The 22,275-nt window shown below is 42.2% G+C and overlaps 1 protein-coding gene across 1 annotated transcript; it reads left to right on the top strand.

Annotated features, from left to right (window-relative positions):
- The first annotated feature begins 10,112 nt into the window (after positions 1-10,112).
- LOC107828293 (uncharacterized) lies at positions 10,113-21,199 on the top strand. Its single transcript, XM_016655574.2, has 6 exons — positions 10,113-10,167; positions 10,241-10,389; positions 10,476-10,596; positions 10,693-10,774; positions 20,485-20,638; positions 20,741-21,199. Exons 1-6 carry the CDS (start codon positions 10,113-10,115, stop codon positions 20,873-20,875), a joined length of 696 nt encoding a protein of 231 aa, XP_016511060.2. The 3' UTR covers positions 20,876-21,199.
- The last annotated feature ends 1,076 nt before the right edge of the window (positions 21,200-22,275 follow it).

Consider the following 22,275-nt stretch of genomic DNA (forward strand, 5'->3'; position numbering starts at 1 on the left):
CAACCGCTCATCAAGCCACAAATTCCACTCATAGGAATACTACCGGATGAATAAGTCCAATCGCATAGGTTCTCACAACCGAAACTACCGAGCTTAAGCTGCAGTCTCACTCCGGCCTCTAGTCCTCCAGACTAGCCCATCAACAAAACATAGAATACTCATCTCAAACCTCGTTCATGGAATCATAAGACAACGATGCACAACTTATACTGAGCGCTCACATGCACACACGAATGCGTGGAAGGAATTCAAAGAGTTATGTTTCAAGCTGAATCAATTCTGCACGATAGAATACAAGAAAGTGAAATTTTCCTAAGCGTTCGGTAGCCTCTCGAAGATAAGTACAGACGTCTCTGTACCGATCCGCAAGACTCATGTAAACCTGATCATGACTCGTGAGACGTATGTAACCTAGAGCTCTGATACCAACTTGTCACGATCCAAAATCTCATATGTCGTGATGGCGCCTATCTCAACACTAGGCAAGCCGACAATCTCAATAAACATCCATATCTTTTAAGTTTGAAAACATAATATTTAAATTCAGTGGAAGAAATCTCACAATTACATATATAAATACTCCCAAAACCCGGTGTCGCTGAGTACATGAGCATATAATATGAATATAAAGTCTGATTGACAAAACACTGTCTGAAAGTATAGAATAGTACAATAACTGAAAGAAAGGGAGTCAAGGTCAGTGGACTCCAGACAGCAACCTTGATAGTCTCCAACTGATAGCACTCTGAGATCTAACAGTCGTCGTATCCGAAAGCACCTGGATCCGCACATGAGGTGCAAAGTGTAGTATGAGTACAACCAACTCAATAAGTAACAAGACTAACCTTTGGGCTGAAAGTAGTGACGAGATCCGCAGGTACAATCCAATATAAATAAGAAACAATACAGAAATGTAGGCATGCTTTCAAGTTCAACAGTTGTTTTCAGTACAAATAAAACAGATCAATTCTGAACAATACGAGGAATATGACATCTCTGTATCTACATGCCAATATACATACTGTATGTGATGCACCATAGTGAAAACTCTGTGTACTCACAATCTAAAATACTCAATCACTCAGTACTGTATATGGCCAATCCAGCCCAGGGAAGATCCATCCCAAATATATATGTATATCCATCAACTGACAGTCAGTCACTCAGTACTGTATAAGGCCAATCCAGCCCAGGGGAAGATCCATCCCCAAATATCAATGATTCAGACAAGATCCATGTCCAGAAAAAATCCATCCCTTAATATAAATGCTTTGGGCAAGATCCATGCCCAGGGAAGATCCATCCCTCAATATAAATACTTCGGGCAAGATCCATGCCCAGGGAAAATCCATCCCTCAATATAAATGCTTCGGGCAAGATCCATGCCCAGGGAAAATCCGTCACTCAAAATAAATGCTTCGGGCAAGATCCATGCCCGGGGAAAATCCGTCCCTCAATATAAATTCTTCGGGCAATATCCATGCCCAGTGAAGATCAATCCCTCAATATAAATGCTTCGGACAAGATCCATGTCCAGGGAAGATCCATCCCTCAATATAAATGCTTCGGACAAGATCCATGTCCAGGGAAGATCCATCCCTCAATATAAATCAACTGCGCTCACTGGGTGTGTGTGCAGACTCCGGAGGGGCTCCTTCAGCCCAAGCGCTATAAATCAACCGCGCTCACTATGGGTGTGTGCAGATTCTAGAGGTCACTCATAATCAGGCCCTCGGCCTCACTCGGTCATCAATCTCTCCAGTCTCTCTCTCACGGGCTCACAATGTCATGATACTAGCCCGAAAACAATGATATGATGCATCAATAAATAACAATAGAGACTGAGATATTATATGCAAGTGATAGATATGACTGAGTACAACATTGTAAATTTAAACAAATAGTTCAATAACAATACGACCCATGTGGGTCCCAAAATATATCGCCGCGTAGCCAAATCATGATCTTTAACATGAATCTCAGCTCAATTTCTCTAACACGTGGAGGATGTGTGGATAATGTTATTTATTTAATTATGCAACTCCACGGAATCAATTAAGTCACAATTCCTATGATGCACGCTCACACGCCCGTCATCTAGTGTGTGTGTTATCTCCAAACAATTCATACAACATATAATTCATGGATTCATACCCTCAGAACCAAGTTTAGAAGTGTTACTTACCTCAACCTTCAAACTCCGAAAATACTACAATGCTCTAATTGATTAAAATGTCCAAATATTGCCCACAATTCAATACCTACCATTAGATATCCCAACTACATCAAAATAAATACGAAAAGATTCATAAATATCCATGTAGGTTTTCACAATTCGGCAAAAAGCCTTCAACCATCACAAATTACCCAATGGGATCACCCATTAGCCTATTCAATTCCATTCTTATCATTTAATACTCATTTGGAGTCATTAATAATACTATGTTAATTACCCAACATCATTAAGTCACTATTCATTGTCTTCTCCAACAAAACCCTATGTTCAAGAACACCCATTTCAAGAACTAGTGTTGTATCTTGTCCAAATGGTGATTCCCTATTCAATTCGTTCATCAATTAAGTTATCAAGTCTATTTGAATCATTAGAAACTCAAAAAAATTCCTTTTATATCAATTCATCACTATTCATCTTTTTCTTTGCCCAAAATATCATTTTCAAGACCTTCCCTTAGGGTTCATACAATATCCCATTACAACTTCAAATAAAACTCATAAACATGCAACCCATACTCCAATATGACATATATATGAAGCTCAAGTGAAGGGATTACCTCTTGGTAAAGAATCTAACTTTTTCTCTTTTTGGTGTTCTTGAAGATTCAACCCATTTCCTATGGATTTGATCCATGATAATGTTAGTGTTATCACTAAATGATGTTATATAATCATCCTTGTACCAAAAATAACTTACCTTGAAGTGTATCCGTGGTGGAAGAGCTCCTACTTCTCTCTAAAAATCCATTCCAAGATGAAGAACTAACACATTCTCTCTCTAAACCCACGTTTTCAGCTCCTTAAAATGACCCTTGAAGCTACTGGATTTGCCTATGCAATGGTGCGTAGGCTACGCAAGATTCGCGTAGCTGTTCTGCCACCCTTTAGTAAAAAGGTCATAACTTCTTGTAGTAATCTTCAAATGCCAAACGGTTTGAAGAAGTAGAAACTAGACACATAGACCTTTCTTTTAATAGGTTATACACCATATAACGCTTCATATTTTGAGAAGTATTCTCGTTTGAAGTTAGGTCTTGTGCAAACTCACTTGAAACTTTATCCCATCGTATAATTTTCAACTTGACTTAGCCTTAGGGCTCTTCGTAGACCATAAACCATTCTTAATGCACCTCATACATATATTATCATGATCAATTGATATTATTCAAATTATCAGTCTTGTTCATACCCGAATTAATATAATTAGCACCCCGTCAATCTTCTTAATGGTCTTAAAACTCTTCGAAATTTTCCGGGGTGTTACACTTTCAATCCGCATAAATCTTCTTCCTGGATTGGGCTGCACGAAGTCGATCCTTAATCAATTTAACCTTTTCCAAAGCATTCTGAACCAAGTCTGTACCCAATAGCCTAGCCTTACCCGGCTCAAACTAACCCACCGAAGACCGGCACCGCCTACCATACAAAGCCTCATACGGGGCCATCTGAATGCTCGACTGATAACTGTTGTTGTAGGAAAACTCCGAAAGTGGCAAGAACGGATCCCAAGAACCCTCAAAATCCATCACACTTGCACGAAGCATATCCTCCAATATCTGAATAGTGCGCTCGGACTGTCCGTCTATCTAAGGGTGAAATGTTGTACTCAACTCCACCCAAGTACCCAACTCATGATGTACGGCTCTCCAGAACCGCGATGTAAACTGCGTACCCCGATAAGAGATGATAGATACCGGCATTCCATGAAGCCTGACAATCTCGCGAATGTACACCTAAGCCAGCTGCTCTAAAGAGTAAATAGTCACCACTGGAATGAAATGAGCTGACTTGGTCAATCTATCCACAATCACCCAAACTGCATCGAACTTTCTCTGAGTCCGTGGGAGCCCAACAATAAAATCCATAGTAATCCGCTCCCATTTCCACTCCGGAATCTCTAGCTTCTAAAGCAATCCACCTGGCCGCTTATGCTCATACTTCACTTGCTGGAAATCTAGGCACCAAGATACATACTCCCCTATGTCCTTTTTCATTTTCCTCCACCAATAATGCTGCCTCAGGTCCTGATATATCTTCGCGGCACTTGGATGAATAGAGTACCGCGAACTGTGAGTCTCCTGGAGAATCAACTCACGCAAGCCATCTACATTGGGCACACATAGCCTGCCTTGCATCCGTAATACACAGTCATCTCCAATAGTGAAGTCCTTGGCATCGCCGTGCTGAACCGTGTCCTTGAGGACAAGCAGATGGGGGTTGTCATACTGATGATTTCTGATACGATCATAAAAGAGAAGACCGAGAAACCACACAAGTCAAAACTCGACTCGGCTCAGAAACATCTAATCTAACAAACTGGTTGGCCAAGGCCTAAACATCCAAGGCTAATGGCCTCTTTGCTACCGGTAGATATGCTAAGCTGCCAAAACTCTCCTCCTTGCGACTTAAGGCATCGGCCACTACATTGGCCTTCCCGGGATGATATAGAATGGTGATATCATAGTCCTTAAGCAACTCTAACTACCTCCGCTACCTCAACTTAAGATCCTTCTGTTTGAACAGATGTTGTAGACTCCGGTGATCGGTGTAGACATCACAAGGGACACCGTACAAATAGTGTTGCCAGATCTTCAAGGCATTAACAATAGCTGTTAGCTCGAGGTCATGGACATGATAGTTCTTCTCATGCACCTTCAGCTGTCTAGACACGTAGGCAATCACCCTACCGTCCTGCATCAACACCGCACCGAGACTAATGCGCGACGCATCACAATACACATTATAAGACCTCGAACCTGTGGGCAATACCAACACTGTGTTCTAGTCAAAGCAGTCTTGAGCTTTTGAAAGATCTCCTCACACTCCTCGGTTCACCTGAACAGAGCACCCTTCTGGGTCAATCTGGTCATAGGTGCTACAATAGATGAGAAACCCTCCACGAATCGACGGTAATACCCCGCCAAACCAAGAAAACTCCGAATCTCCATAGCTGAGGACAGTCTGGGCCAACTCTACACTGCTTCAATCTTCTTCGGATCTACCTTAATCCCCTCACTCGACACTACATGGCCTAAAGTTTCCACTGAATCTAGCCAGAATTCACACTTTAAAATTTTTGCATATAACTTCTTTTCTCTCAAGGTCTGAAGCACAGTCCACAGGTGCTGCTCATGATCCTCCCGACTCTGGGAGTACACTAGAATATCATCAATAAACACAATGACGAACGAGTCAAAATAAGGCTGAAATACATTATTCATCAAGTGCATGAATGCTGCTGGGGCATTGGTCTGCCCAAAAAACATCACAAGGAAATCGTAATGTCCATACCGAGTCCTAAAGGCAGTATTCGGGATATCTGGCTCCTGAATCTTCAACTGATGATAGACTGAAAGCAAGTCGGTCTTAGAGAATACTCTGGCACCCTGTAACTGATCAAATAGGTCATCAATACGTGTCAATAGATACATGTTCTTCACTGTAACCTTGTTCAACTGGCGATAATTAATACACATACGCAAAGAACCATCTTTCTTTTTTACAAATAAGACTGGAGCACCCCATGGAGACACACTGGGCCGAATGAAGCCCTTATTAAGCAAATCTTGCAACTATTCCTTTAACTCTTTCAACTCTTCTAGGGCCATATGATAGGGTGGAATAGAAATGGGCTGAGTGCCCGGTAATAAATCAATACCAAAGTTGATATCTCTGTCGGGCGGCATGCCCGGAAGATCCGCCAGGAATACATCTGGATAAATCCCTTACTACTGGAACTAACTCGATGGTAGGAGTATCAATACTGACATCTCTCACATATGCCAGATACGCATCACACCCCTTCTTAACCATCCGTTGAGCCTTTAGAAATGAAATAACCCTGCTAGGAACATAATCTAAAGTACCTCTCCACTCTAACCGCGGTAGACCTGGCATAGCCAACGTCACCTTCTTGGCGTGACAATCAAGGATAGCATGATAGGGCAACAACCAGTCCATGCCCAAAATAATATCAAAGTCTACCATACTGAGCAATAATAAATTGACTCTGGTCTCAAAACCACCAAGAACAACTAAACACGACCGATACACACGGTCAACAATGATAGAATCTCCCACAGGTGTAGACACATAGACATGCGAACTCAAGGAATCACGGGATACGCCCAAACACGGAGCAAAATAAGATGAAACATATGAATAAGTGGAGCCTAGATCAAATAAGACTGATGCATCTATATGACAGACCAGAACAATACATGTGATGACAGAGTCGGATGCAATTTCCTCCATCCTAGAAGGAAGAGCATAATATCTGACCTGGCCTCCCCCTCTAGGGCGACCTCTACCTGCCCGACCTCCACCTCTAGCTGGTTGTGCAAGTGGGGTGGCAGATGGTGCAGCGACCATGGACTGAGAAGCCTGAGGGCCCGGTGGAATACGCAGAGCCTGAGTAGTCTGTGGAGGTGCACCCCTCCTGATTCTGGGGCAATCCCTCACCATATGACGAGTGTCACCACACTCAAAATCAGCTATCGGAGGACATGGCTGCTGAGACTGGCTCGGGCCTGATGGACTGGACTGGCCGCTGAAACCACCCCGTGCAGGAGGTGCACTAGATAATGGCGGTGCATAATAGGGAACCTGAGGCCTAGGAGTGGCCGGAATATCGCTGGAAGCTGGAAGTGCTGAATGAACAGGGCGACTCACATAGCCCCTACCATGACGAGCTGCAGCTGGGGCACGGGTGCCATTATATGTGCCCGGTCTCGAGACCTCTTGGCCTCCCTCTCCTCTATCTCCCGAGTCAACATACCCTCCAATGTCCTAGCTATCAGCTCTACTTAGGCTAGGCATGCACCATCCTTTGTTGCTATTGTTTTCATAAAGTTTTCGGAATCACAATGGCCCGGCAGAAATCGCGTGCGACAATAACAACCGCACGACAGAAATCTTGTGCAAACAACCAAACAATCACCTCAACAATAACATGAAAACCAATACACAACAACTGAATAAATGATATTCCAAGGATAGCAATTTCAAGTAAAACATTTTCACAGTTAAGTAATGAATACAGAAATCAAGAAAAGCAAGTAATTCAACTAAACATGTGATACAAGTTGCAAATATGAGATAAGACAAGTAGACATGTGAAATTAGGCTAAACATGATGACTATAACGTGCTAAAGTAACTCAATTAAGGCATAAAAAGGAAATTGCGTAGCAAAAATCGGAATTTCAACATTTAGCTCAATCATAAGGTTAGACAAGTCATCTACCTCAAACCACGCTCAATCAATCAATTAAAAGGCCTTTCCCTCGATTTTCCAACTCCAAACGGCTCGAATCTAGCCAAAATAATTTCATACTATAAATATAAATATAGAAAACTAATTTAAATAATAAAATAATGATCTTATCTAAGAATTGAAAAATCACTCCAAAACGTCGACCTTGGCCCACGTCTCGGAACCCGACCAAAATTACAAAAATCGAACACCCATTCGATATCAAGTCCAACCATACAAAAATTACACAAATCCGATACCAAAATCTCGCTCAAATCCCCAAAATTCGGCCTAAGAAGTTTCTTCCAATTTTTTTTTAATTTTTCAACCCAAATTACTAATTTAATGATAAAATCAATGTATAGATTAAGGAAATTTAATCAAAAATGAGTTAAGAACTCTTACCCTAACAATCTCTCTAACAATTCTTCAAAATATCACCTCAATCCGAGCTCTCAAGTCCAAATAGTTAAAAATGACATAAACCCTCGATTTTGAAACTTAAATCTACTACCCAAATATTCCTTCTTCGCGAACGCGGAAATTGCCCCGCATTCGCGAAGCACAATATGTCACTGGCCCAATTTTCCTCTTACGCGAATGCGAGGGTGCACTCGCGAATGCAGTTCACTGATCCCTCATACCTACGCGATCGCGAATGACTTCACATGATCGCGATGAACAATCGCGCGTGAATCCCCAGCCTTCTCTTCCCTCTACGCGAACGCGATCGTACCCACGCATTCGTGATTCTCTACTACACCAACTTACGCGATCGCAAACCTAGTCTTGCGAACGCATAGAACAAAATCCCAGTTTCCACCAATAACACTTCGCTTATATGGCCCCACTCTCGCGATCGCGTACAACAACACCAGCGCCAGCAAAATCTGCAATCTCCCAAGTTTCGAAATACGCCGAATATGTTTTGATTCACACCCGAGGCCCCCGGGACCTCAACCAATTATACCATCAAGTTTGAAGCGGCCGCAGGTGCGAAAGTCGGGCTGGGCAGTGTGTTTCTTTAAAACGAGGGTTTGACTCAATTTCACTTCATTTCATCCATGGGAGCCGATTTTGGAGCACTTTTGGAGTGCCATTTTATCATCCTTCATGAGGTAAGTGATTCCCACATATTGTGAGTTAAATACAAGATTTATACATGGATTCAAGCATGGAAATTGATAGAAATTGTGGAATTTTGAAAGAAACCTAGAAATTTATATTTTTAGATTTTTGACCACGAAATTGGACATGGAATTTGGAATGAATTATATATTTGAGGTTATGGGGTTGTGGGTAATATTTATCTTCGAAAATTTTCGAAATCCGCCTGAGGGTGATTTTTATCAACTTTTCGAGCCGAGTTGGAAATTGTCCTAAATTGAATTATAATGAGTATTTCATACAAGAAGCCAAAATCCAATATTATTGCTTATGGTTCAACTCTAGTGAATCTGTAATATGGCCAATATTTTGGCTAATGGAGTCTATCTCACATAAGAATAAGCATAAGCATATTTGCAAAGTGTAGACTTTGTTGGCAAAATTCTTTGGGACCCAAAAATATTGCATTGTATGGTGGATATCATTTGCACAAGTTGTATATTTTCTTTTACAACTAAGAGGCCAAGACTTTTTTGCCTATAAAAGGAAATGACATTAGTTCATTTTAATCACACCAACAAGACTTGAGTCTTCATTTCTTGTTTCTTCCTTTCCTCCTTTATTAAGAGTGTTTTGTATGAGAGTTGAGTGTTGGGAAGCACTTGTGTGAACCCTTTCTTTGGAGTGATCTTGTGAGGTTATTCTCTTAGGGTATTATTTCACCAGGTGCCTGCTAATCCCACCAGTACAAGTACCGGGCAACTTTGATCACTAAGACTTAGGTAGATTAGAAAGAAAACACCTAATCTTTTTAGTCTCTGTGGGGATTTGAACCCCGGTCTTGCCTAGTTTCACCCACTTCAATGCCCGCTAAGCCACACCCTTGATTGCTGATGTAAGCTAGTATAGTAGTGTGCAAAAGCATGTGCAGATTGGTACAGGAAGATCACAAGTCAACTTTGCATATAACATGCGAAGTTAGCTTCCAATCTGAATAGTGAAGATATTTAAGGAAAACCAACTTGGTAAAAGGAGGAAGTTTTAAAGCAGGGCAACTATAACGAGAATGCACAAGCTGAGATTAATGAAAGAGGCAGTTATAGTTCCTGAGAAGCATTAATTTGCCAGAAAGTATGTCAAAGGATAGGGAATGTTGTTATTTACAGCATGCGTTTTTTGTTAGTAAGGTGATTTCTAGTTTTGGTAGTGTCGCAATATTCTTTTGGGTTTCTTCTCATCTCTTCTTTCTTTATTTCTTGGGAAGGTGGTGTAGTGGACAAGGTTATGCCATTAGCACACCCTTAGCTTGCAAATGAGATCCCTAGGGGAAATGGCTTGACAAGCGAGTCGAAGCACCATACGAGCCTGATGAGCTTTTTGTTAGTCTTTGATACGTGCTTGAGTCAGCAAAGTGCTAATTTAGCAAGTTTGAATGGTGTTATATATGTGTGATGAGCACTTTATTGGTAATAACTAATAGGTAGTGTCTTCCGACTACCTATCACTCCTTAGCTAGAATGTTTGTCGAACTGGATAACCAGTGCTTCCTGCAACAAGGATTAACTGCTGACTGTCAATGGTGTTGATCAGTCTTTTAATAGATATTTTATTTAAAAGATTACCTTCTGTTTATGTTTTTCTTAAGTTCTTAGATGCTGGATGCAGGTGGTTCTTGACTTGGATGATACTTTAGTTTGTGCATATGAGACATCAAGTATGCCGACAATCATGCGTACCCAGGCAACAGAGGCTGGGTTGAAGTGGTTTGAGCTCGAGTGCGTATCTTCGGACAAGGTAAACTTTCTAGTTCCTACTAGTTGATATAATATTCTGGCAAGTTTCTTGAAGAATTCTGCTCTAATTCCTCTTGGAGGTTTTAGGAATATGATGGCAAACCTAAGATCAACTATTTCACAGTTTTTGAACGTCCTGGACTACACGAGTTTTTAAAACAACTTAGCGAATTTGCTAATCTGGTTTTGTTTACTGCTGGACTTGAAGGTTAACTCATTACTTTCTGGTTGATTTAGTTATCTTCCTTTTCCATTGTCGTCTTCATCCAAAATTGTTGAATTTTTAATTGTTATGTGCATACAGGATATGCAAGACCCCTTGTTGACAAAATGGATCCTGAGAATTGGTTTAGCCATAGGCTTTATCGGCCTTCAACTATTAGCACGTAAGTAAAGATACTGGTTTTGTCTTTTCCTTTCCCTGTTGAATAACCATGATCGAAATTCTTATCTGGCATCATTTGACATGTTGAATATGACGCTAATCTAATTTTTTTAGAGAAATATCAAAGAGTAAAGAAACACTATCTGAAAGTAAATGGCATAAAAGGAATAGAAATCTGATGCTATTAGAAGGAAAATTGGATAAGCAATATATCGTGTTGCCTTTCATCTTGATTAGTAAAAGCTATAGATCTACCTTATGGCATATCAACCTTTGAGACAACAGTTGTATTTTTTATGCATATAGTGGTGCTAATTGGTGTTGAGCACTTGTTCTGAGCATTGGTCTTGAAAATGTTGTACATCCTATCTTTAATCAGTAGCCAAACTTTATATGGTGGTTTCAAGTGTAAGAGTTGAAGAATTGTTACCTTTCTCAAAAAAGATAGTGTTAAGAGTGGAAAAAGTCTGATTGTTGGGGGAGGGAGGGAGAAGTGGAAGTCATGCTGCCTCATCAATGATAAATGCCATGAGCTCCATTTGAAGACATTCACTGTCCTTAGATTGCTAAAGCTGAAGGGATGAATTGATTGAAAGCTTATGCTGATCCTGCTTTTTGTTAGTCATAAAAACAACTGCTCCCTCAGTCCCAATTTATGTAATGGTGTTTGATTGGGCATCGAGTTTAAGAAAGAAGGAAGACTTTTGAAGCTTGTGATCTAAATGAGCGATACATATTTGTGTGGCTATAGATTATCTCATTAACTAAAATGGGCATTTTAAAGTTAAATTGTTACTAAATATAGAAAGGTATCATTCTTTTCTGCACTGACTAAAAAGAAAAAAGTATCACATAAATTGGAATGGAGGGTGTAATTTCTTTATGCACGATCTCACAAAATTTGAATAATCTTTGTCAAAATAGACTCGTCTTTCTGTATCCTGTTTATCACATTGCAGACCAAATGTACCATCGAAAGAAATGATAAATTAATCAATGACGTAAATGACATTATAATAGGAGGGGTCCGAGGAGAAAAGGTATGAAAATAGTAGAGGCAGTATGGAAGATCTTTTTTGCACTTGCTGATATCTATAGAGAATCTGTTATGCATCTGTTTTATCTACTCCAATCCGTAGCAGGTGAAGGATTCATTCTGAATGACTTGGTACTGAGAATGATCAACTTTTACTTTCTAACTGATTATGAGGACATCCCCTGGCTGCTTTATTCATTTGTCCTGAAAAATCAGTGCAAAGTACTAGGATAGCTCTTCGTCATTCATCTTTTTTCGAAACATTAGCACAAACTACTACTAGTAGCTCGCAATAGCTTTAAGATTTCTTCGATCATGCTATCATGAGATGAAGCAGAGCAGATGATGGAAGTTACAGTTCGTTGCAGGAGTTTGTTTCTAGCAAAAGATCTTAAGTGACACCGAGCACAGCCTTCTTGAAGAATTATTTTTTGAAATTCTGTCATGCTAACTAAGCTCTGTATGTTAATCCTGAATTGAGATCTTAGTGTGTCAGTTTAGGTACCCAGTCTTTTTATTTTAGTGCCTCAGCTCTCTGAATCTGATCTTCAAGCATATGTTACCGATTGAAGATTATCTTTTCCTTTCCAACCCCCAGTTTCATATATTATATCTCTGGAGCATGTATAATATTTAAGCAAATCTAATCCTTATTTTTTCTGAAGTATGACGGATTGACGACTGACGTGTTTCTATTCGGGAAGTTAAATACCCGGACTGATTAGCAAACGTAGTGGTAGTACCTAAAAAGGGAAATAAATTAAGAATGTGTGTAGACTACAAACACTTGAACAAGGCATGCCTTAAGGACTCTTTTCCTTTGCCTAACATCGATCGCATGATCGATGCGACGGCCGGCCACGAGATGCTCAGCTTTCTTGATGCCTATTCCGGGTACAACTAGATTCGGATGGATCCGAGCGAACAGGAAAAGACTTCCCTCATTGCTAAATACGGCAACTATTATAACGTAATACCATTCGAACTAAAAAACGCTGGTGACACTTACCAATGTCTAGTAAATTAGATGTTTGAAGAACAAATAGAAAAATCAATGGAGGTTTACATTGACGACATATTAGTTAAATCCCTGCGAGCAGATGACCATTTGAAACATTTGCAGAAAACCTTCAACATACTGAAGAAATACAATATGAAGCTGAACCCGGAGAAATGCGCATTCAGAGTCGGATCCGGGAAGTTCCTTGGATTTATGGTGTCCAACCGGGGAATCGAGATCAATCCCGACAAGATCAAGGCCATAGAAGACATTACCGTGGTGGACAATGTCAAGGCCGTTCAAAGACTAACCGGGCACATAGCCGCCTTGGGTCGATTCATTTCAAGGTTCTCCGATAAGAGCTATCGGTTCTTCTCGTTATTAAAGAAGAAGAATAACTTCTCGTGGACCCCGGAGTGCCAACAGGCTTTGGAAGAACTCAAATGGTACATTTCGAGTCCGCCTTTACTTCATACTCTGAAGGCAGACGAGCAGTTGTACCTGTACTTAGCAGTATCCGAGATAGTAGTAAGTGGAGTCTTAGTCCGGGAAGAAGAAGTTACGCAATTCCCTATATATTACGTTAGCAGGACTCTAGGCGAGACTGAAACGAGGTATCTTCACCTGGAGAAATTGGCGCTCGCTTTGCTAAGTGCCTCCAGGAAGTTAAGGCCATATTTTCAATGCCATCCCATATGTGTCGTGACCACTTACCCATTGAGGAACATAATGCACAAACCTGAGCTCTCGGGAGGATTGGCCAAATGAGCCATGGAAATTAGTGGGTACAGTATTGAATATCGACCCTGTACCGCAATCAAATCTCAAATTTTGGCAGACTTCGTGGCCGATTTCACGATGGCTTTAATACCCGAAGTCGAAAAAGAATTGTTGTTAACCTTGAGGACCTCCTTGGGGATTTGGACCCTTTTTACGGATGGTGCTTCGAACGCAAAGGGGTCCGGACTCGGCATCGTGTTGAAGTCGACCACGGGTAACGTAGTTAGGCAATCTATTAGAACTGTGAAATTGACTAACAATGAGGCCGGGTATGAGGCCATGATTGCAGGTATCGAACTGGCTAAAAGCCTGGGGGGCGAGGTAATGGAAGCTAAATGCGATTCCCTCCTTGTGGTGAATCAAGTCAATGGGACGTTTGAAGTGAAATAGGAGCGAATGCGAAGATACCTGGATAAACTACAGGTAACACTACATCGATTCAAGGAGTGGACCCTGCAACATGTACCCCGAGATCAAAACAGCGAAGTTGATGCTCTAGCCAACTTGGGGTCGGCGGTTGATGACGATGAATTCAGCTCGGGAACGGTCGTACAACTCATGAAATCGGTAGTGGAAGAAGGCCACACCGAGATAAACTTGACAATCTTGACCTAGGACTAGAGAAACAAGTATATAGATTACATGAAGACCGGGAAGCTGCCCTCGGATCCTAAAGAATCGAGAGCTCTGCGCAGGAAGGCGGCCAGGTTCAACATGTCCGAGGATAACACCTTGTTCAGAAGAACGTTCAATGGCCCACTCGCCATATGTCTGGGGCCGGGAGACACCAAATACGTTTTGAGGGAAGTTCACGAAGGTACATGCGGGAACCATTCGGGGGCCGAATCAACGATTCTTAAGATAATCAGAGCCGGAGTTTACTGGGTCGACATAGAGAAAGATGCGAAGGAGTTCGTACGGAAATGCGACGGCTGTCAGAGGCACACACCGATGATCCATCAGCCCGGGAAGCTACTGCATTCGGTCTTGTCACCTTGGCCATTCATGAAGTAGGGAATAGACATCGTCGGTCCCCTGCCATGGGCACCCGGTAAGACTCACTTTATATTATTTATGAATGATTATTTTTCTAAATGAGTTTAAGCTCATGCATTTGAGAAAGTGAGAGAAAAAGAAGTCATTGATTTTATTTGGGACCATATAATATGTCGGTTCGGAATGCCGACCGAGATCGTATGTGACAACGAGAAGAAGTTCATCGCCAATAAGGTAAACAAATTTTTCGAGGACCATAAGATCAAAAGAATCTTGTCAACACCCTATCACCCTAGTGGGAACGGGTATGCGGAGTCTACGAACAATACCATACTCCAAAACCTTAAGAAGAGATTGACTGATGCCAAAGGAAAATGGAAGGAAATTTTGCCCGAAGTCCCATGGGCATACCGTACGACCTCAAAGTCTAGTACCTGGACCATTCCGTTTTCGTTGGTCTATGGTGCCGAAGCGCTAATATCGGTTGAGGTAGGAGAACCGAGTTTCAGGTTCCGATATACGATCGAAAAGTCAAACGGTGAGGCCCTGAGCATAAGCCTGGAACTATTGGATGAGAGGCGCGAGGCTGTCCTCGTTCGGTTGGCCGCCCAGAAACAACAGATCGAAAGGTATTACAACCGGAGAGCCAACCTCTAACACTTCAATATCGGAGACTTGGTGTTAAGAAAGGTGACACTGAACACCCGGAACCTGAACGAAGGGAAGCTGGGACCGAATTGGGAAGGTCCATATCGAATTATCGATATTACCGGTAAAGGTTCGTACAAACTCGAAGTAGAGAACAATGAGCAACTACCGAACAACTGGAACGTAACCCACTTAAAACGATACTACTGCTAAGGTACGACTTTTTTTTTTTTTACATATATTGCGAATTGGACTAACACCTGCAGGTAACAACCAAAGGATAGTGTAGTTGTTAGGCCTGAAAGCACGTGTTGCACTCTTTTTCCCTTGAACCGGTTTTGTCCCAAATGGGTTTTCTGGCAACAGTATCCGATCCCTCTCGACGATCGACCTCGAATACTGGGGGCCATCACCCTCGGGTAATGATTTTTAGCAAGGAAGGAAACTTTGTGCTTGAACAGTCTGGGTTCGGTAGATAGGATTTATTATAAGGGCCAAACCATCAAATGAACCGTGCCTGCGTAGACCACCTAAGCCATAACACGAAGCTTGTACACACTTACAATCTTGTATATTACGCACATGAATGAAAGAAAGTTTCTACCTTGCAGATACATATTGTCCCTTAAGACTATTACATTTTGTTCCTTAAGGATATCGAGCCCAAGATCTGCCTCTATTCGGATCCAATAGATCACCCCCACTCGGGGACTGTCGTCAAAGACAAACTCGGACGGCTCGGGCTATCGAAGCCCGGAGGCACAAAAGCCTATTAGGCAATGCCTAAACTTAAAAGGCTATGACCACCCCCACTCGGGGACTGTTGTCCAAGGCAAGCTCGGATGGCTCGGGCTATCGAAGCCCGGAAAGTACCTGAACTTAAAAAGGCTACGTCTACCCTACAAACTGCTCGGAGACGTCCGAAGCCCATAATCAAAACATAAGGCCTTTAAAATTCCAAACCGGTTCAAAGGTTACCCTTAACAAAATTATAGTCTAAAAAATCTAAACAAGCACTTTGGGGAAAGCTTCCGGTCATACCTAGCCCCCACAAGTTTCAAACAAAATTCACATTGAGAACAAGTCTTGTTCGAACCTCCAAACAAAAACTTATTACTACGTTTTATTCCGTGCTAAGGCATTAGAAATCTTTGCAATTATAAAGAGGATGCCAAAATTAATAGACTCGAAAATTTCCAAAAGGGAAAAAAGTCTTTACAGAGGCCAACGAAAACGGCCTCAACAAAATAAATGTACAAAGTGCAAAAATAAAGATTCCTAAGGAACCTACGCCTGATTTTTACCAGAACTCGCCTCGTCACCGGAGCCGTCAGGGTCTTCTCTATCCTCGGGTTCGCCGGAGCCCTCAGAGGCTTCCTCGCCCTCGGGTTCGGCTAGCTTCTTGTGGCCTCGTCCTCGAGCTTTTTTGCCTCTTCAATCTCGGCCGACAGGTCAAAACCTCGGGCATGGATCTTCTCGAGGGTCTCCCTTCGAGACAACCGCTTCACATACTCAACAGTAACTTTCAGGCGGGCCTCAACTGCCTCAACATCAACCTTATACTGGACCACCATCTCTTCAACATCAGCCTTGGTTGTTTCTCATACGGACCTCGCTATTTCGAGCTCCTTGCCAAGGGCATCCCGTTCAGCAATGGCCGAGCCTAGTTGAGAATGGAGGTCTTCGATTTGTCAAGCCCGAGCTTCGGCCTTTTCTTTCACCACTCGAAATTGGACCTCTACCGATGCCAGCTACTCTTGGGCGGTCTCCTTTTCTGAAGCCATCCGGTCTATTTTTTCCTTCCAGACATCGTCCATGGCCTGGACCTCATTTATTTCAGCCCCGAGTTGGTCGATTCGGTCAATCTTCTGCTGAACCTGCGAGGTTTGGTCATTAGTCGCCATGGCTAAGTCGTCACTGCTAACTTTGAAAACTTCTACCTGTTCCACCAAGTCGGCATGCTCCTTCTGAGCCGCATCCAACTCGGCACGGAGACTATTAACGACCCCTTCGTGTTTCTCGCTGAGAAGCTTATACATGTCTCTATTCTCGGCAAGCTCCCTGGCCTCGACCTCGAGCTGGTTAACCTCAGCTCGGTACCGAAGAAAGCTTTCTTGATGGAATACCGAGGCCTGTAAAAGGATAAAAGAAAGAAGTCATGAGTAAAAGAACTAAGTCAGTACCCGATTCAGTGCCTGTTGTGGCTCGTTGAACAGGCATGACATGTCCACCTCGTTCATTTTTGCATGGTCTTCTTTGGTTACCAGGCACCGGAGGTAGCTCGCTACTCCAACGGGAGCAGAAAGAACCCGGGCATCCTCCGGGACGGTGAAGATTATTGACCTCTGACGGCCAGGATCCGTGCTCGGGGTGGGGAACTGATTCATTAATATAGGTCTTGAGTTCGGCTCGCTGGCCTATGAAGACGGGTCTTTCCTCGGCACCTCCAAGTCGCCCAACCCGGAGAAGTCTTCTAGAGCGATCAAGTCCACACCTTCGAAAAAAGAATAAAGGGGATCGTCCGTACCGTGGGCCCCTTCGTTGGATCACTCCTTCACCATTCGGGATTTTTCAAACATGGACTCGGTGAATGAAGGTGACCCCAAAATTTCTATGACACCGGGTGGAGCGGAACCTGCGTCGTGAGAGGCCTCAACCCTCATCCCTACATCGACATCCATTGTTTCTCCCTCGGCTACCGCCCGCTCTTCGGGGGAGGTCGATTCACGGGCCACAAGAATATCATCCTCCTCAGGCTCATCCCTGAGCCGAAAAAGCGAGTCCGAGTCGGGTGCTCGAGAGCCAGAACTCTCCTTTGGCCTACGGGCCAACCTTCTCCTTGGCTTCTTCTTCTCTGAGCTCGGGGAACTCAGAGCCTTTCTTTTTTTCTTCTCTCCTATTGCAGCCTCGAGCTGTCCCGAAGCGGAGGGATCAACGGACAAGTCCTTGTCCCCTACTGGAGGCCTAAGCTCAATGGTCTTAGGCAAGCCTGTGAAAATAAAAGAAAAGAAATGAGAATGTGATGCTAAAAAGGGAGGCTAACGTTACTTATCGGGAAAGAGATCTTACCGTGAGAACGGGCCTCCCAACGGCCCTTCGAGAGCTCGCGCCATGAGCGTTCAGAATAAGGCATCTGCGAACAAATGCCCCTCGATCCACTCCTTAAGCCGAGGAATGACGTTTGAGACTCGACCAACAACTGCACCACCACAAATACTGGTGAGGAAAAAGGAGATGAACATAAAATCGACATTTAAAGGAAAGTTGTGCTTACGTGATACATTCCACTTCTCGGGGAATGGCCTAAACTCCACAGGGATCAAGCCTGTGGTCCTCGCCCGGACGAAGTGTCCCTGCCAGCCTCGATCCTGGTCCTCATAGATGCTTGAGAATGGGGCTTTGCTAGCCCGACGTATGAGCTTTATCAGTCCCCATCGGAAGATTCAAGGGCTGTACATGTGGAGTATATGATCGATGGTGAACCGACAAGAGTCGATTTTGTTCATGAAGTATCGAAGGAGGATTACGATCCTTCATAACGACGGGTGAATCTGACCGAGACATACTTCATACCTCTTACAGAAGTCCAGAATAACCGGGTTCACTGGGCCCAGATACGTGTAAACACTCAGATACCCCTCCACATAAGTAGTAATGGCGTCGTCGGGCCCGGGGATTACTACGTCCTTATCCGCCCAGCCGCAGTCCCTTTGAACCGCAGGAAGGACGTCTTTGGTGATGGAACAAATATACCTAGATACCTCACATCGGCCTTGCATCGATGAAGGCTTTTCGACCTTAAAGTCATCCGCGACCGAACACTCCCTAGGCACAAATATTTTCAAGGGAGGCTCGGCAACCGGTTCATCGGTGGCCGTGCCTAGAGCAGATCTCTCGAGGACGGACACATCGGGAGTGGTCTCCTCGACTTCGGTGGTCGGCTGCAAAGAAGAAGAAACAATATTTTGGGGAACAATTTTGGAAGTTTTAGCCATTGTTATCTGGAAAAAAATTCCAAAATATGAAGAAAGGTTGGGAGATGAAAGGTAAAAGCTTTACTGAGAAAATTAAGTGCACTGATTTGGGTAGAAAATAAGTAAAAGATTGCAATTTACTGAGAAATCTTGAAGAACGGATGTAAAAATGTTGGAGTAAGAAGAAGGGCAGTGATATCCTGAAGATTCGAAGGTAGAAGCTTGGTCAAAAGGTAAAAAAATGAATGAAGGAGGGGAGTATTTATAGAGGCCTCGCGTCGTTTCACGTCCAGGGATGGCCTGCCGATGGCTGTCACGCGTTTGAAGTCATAATGACGCAACTGACGAGACATTTCAGATTCTTTGTCATTTCTGTCACGGCGTATTGAAGAAGGAATCGAAGTGCACATGTCATTTCTCATCATTTCCATAAACTTACTCTCCGAGAAACGAGGGGACTATCTGTATACGGGTAAAACCGAGCACATGGGACGCCTCGATTTTCGATGAAGTAAATGGAGCAAAAGACGTGACGGTAAGGGATCAGAATCGAGGCAAGGAGCCCCTCGAGCCGGGGTCTGGGCAAAATGCCTGCCCTCGGGAGTATCGGGGCCATGACCCCCAGGTTCGGTTCGAATCCCAAAGGCCTCGGAGAGCATTACCAGATAATCGAGCACGACCAACAAAAGGCCGTGATATCCGTGACCAGCCGGATGTCACAGTGTGAATCTCGGCATGTATCGGCAGAAAATCGGTGATTAGTTAAACAAAAGATTTTTTACCTTTTATGGAATTGTACTTAAGGTAAAACTCCCCTACTATATAAAGGGGGGTCTGATTATTTATTAGACATACTGTAACACGCACATCAAGACATATACTCTTATTTTCTTTGTTATTCAAAGTTCTTACTTTTGTTGGTCAGTTCATCATTAATGTGAGCCCGGGATCGAAGGCAGGCGTTTTATTAAGCTATTACTGAGTCTGAGATCACTCTATTTGATTGGTTTAACAATTTATTACGTCCTTTATGTGTTTAATCTAGCGTTATTTATTATTTGTATTGAATTAACCCGCGTATCCTTAAAATCACTTACAAATTTAATTGTTATCCGTTTTTTAGGGTAAACAGTTCTAAATGCCGCTTTCAGTTGATGCCACCTATAACAGCTTAAATAGTTTAAAGCCACTGGTACCTGTTTTAAAAAATAGTTTAAACCACAGTTGTTTCTATTTAATATAATTACGGTAACTTTGACACCATATTCACATCACAGGGAATTCCGGGAACATGTGAAGGACCTGTCATCCATATCAACGGATCTATGCCGGATTGTCATTGTTGATAACAACCCATTCAGTTTCTTGTTACAGCCTTTAAATGGGATTCCGTGCATTCCATTTTCTCCTGGACAACCCCATGACGAGCAGGTATAAGAGATGGAAATTTTTATACATAAAAGAGGGTAATTCCTCAAATTTTCGTTTCTTTGATGCAACGAGTTTTGACTTGGCTTTCATTTTCTACATTAGCTTTTGGAAGTAATCCTTCCACTTCTCAAGCATCTCTCTGAGCAGAAGGATGTAAGGCCCGTGCTCCACGAAAGGTTTCAAATGCCTGAATGGTTTCAAAACCATGGAATTCCCGCTTATCGATTTATGGATTGACAAATATATGATGATCTTGGCAAGTGAAATTGTTGCTATTCAGGGAGACACCTATACTCTTATATGTTGTACAAGGTTAGTACTTCTTCACCAGAAGAACGAATTTTTGTATAGCTTATTTGTGCAGAGCAGTAACCATCTACGAAGTCCCAACTTCCTCATGGCTCACTTGATGTTCTCCACTCTTCATTGCACACATAAGTATTACTGTGGAAATCTTTTAAATTCTCGTGTAACTTTGTTCATAGCATCCGATGTCGGAAGATATTTGATCACCTATAATTATACCTTCACCAAAATTTATGTATATATTTGATGCCTAGATACTCTTTTCAGTAATTAGAAGTGTTAACTTGTTTAAACAGTCTCATTTCATCTATAGCATTATTCTTTTTGTTGTCTTGCATCACAAATCAATGAATCATTGTTATGATTATTTAACTCCTGTAATCCACTGGTCTACAGTATTTTATCTGGCGATCCCTCGGGGCTCTAACACAACTAAAAACGCATTGATTCTTTCTTTAACTTTAATCAAGATTTATCTTAAGAAATCCAAAGGATTAAACGAAAGGATGGACAAGGCTATGGATATGTTTGAAGCTTTGGGCTTCTATATAATGAAGCTGGTTGAAGGCAAGCCATGTGTTCTTGAAGCTTGAGGTACAAACCAAATAAACACCTAATGCTTATTTATAAAAAAACACAACCAACATGCATTCTTTTATGTATTTGATGCTTATCACTTATTTTCTATCAGTTAAGCTAAGTGGTCTTTTAATAATAGCAATCTTCCATAAGATCGAGGCTGAATATCTGTTAGTCCACACTCTTGAGTTTAGAAGGTAACAATGACCACAAAAAAGTGTGGAATCAAGCAACAATAATTCAAGACTGCATAAGAAAGACTCATTGGAGACCTTAGCGGAGCCAGAATTTTTATCAAGAAGTGTCAAAATATAAAAAAATTCGATATACCGAAAAGTTAAAGAGAGTCAACATATAGTAAATATACATAAAACAAAAAATATTATCTAGCAATATGGTGTAATTTTCCGGCGAAGTTGAATGTGGCTCCGCCACTGGTTGGAGACTGCATGTTACGTATCTATTGGTATGTATTTCTACTTGGATTCACAATATCTTAAGTACTTCCTCTTTGAATTCACACTTAATATATATCGTCAGCGTTTACACTGAAGTGTGTGTTGATCTTATCCTATTGTCAATTGTGGCGTCTTGGAAAATGAAAGAAGAAGAAACAGCTTATAATTTACGCGTTGTAACTAAAGGAGAAATTGTATTGGCCATGTTTGCAGAAAGAGTCATCAAAGATACAAAGTTCTAGGTAATAGACGAGGACATGGCCTACAATATAATCTTGGAAAGGCTATGGATTC

The sequence above is a fragment of the Nicotiana tabacum genome, chromosome 24, assembly GCF_000715075.1.
Source record: "Nicotiana tabacum cultivar K326 chromosome 24, ASM71507v2, whole genome shotgun sequence".
Lineage (NCBI taxonomy): Eukaryota > Viridiplantae > Streptophyta > Magnoliopsida > Solanales > Solanaceae > Nicotiana > Nicotiana tabacum.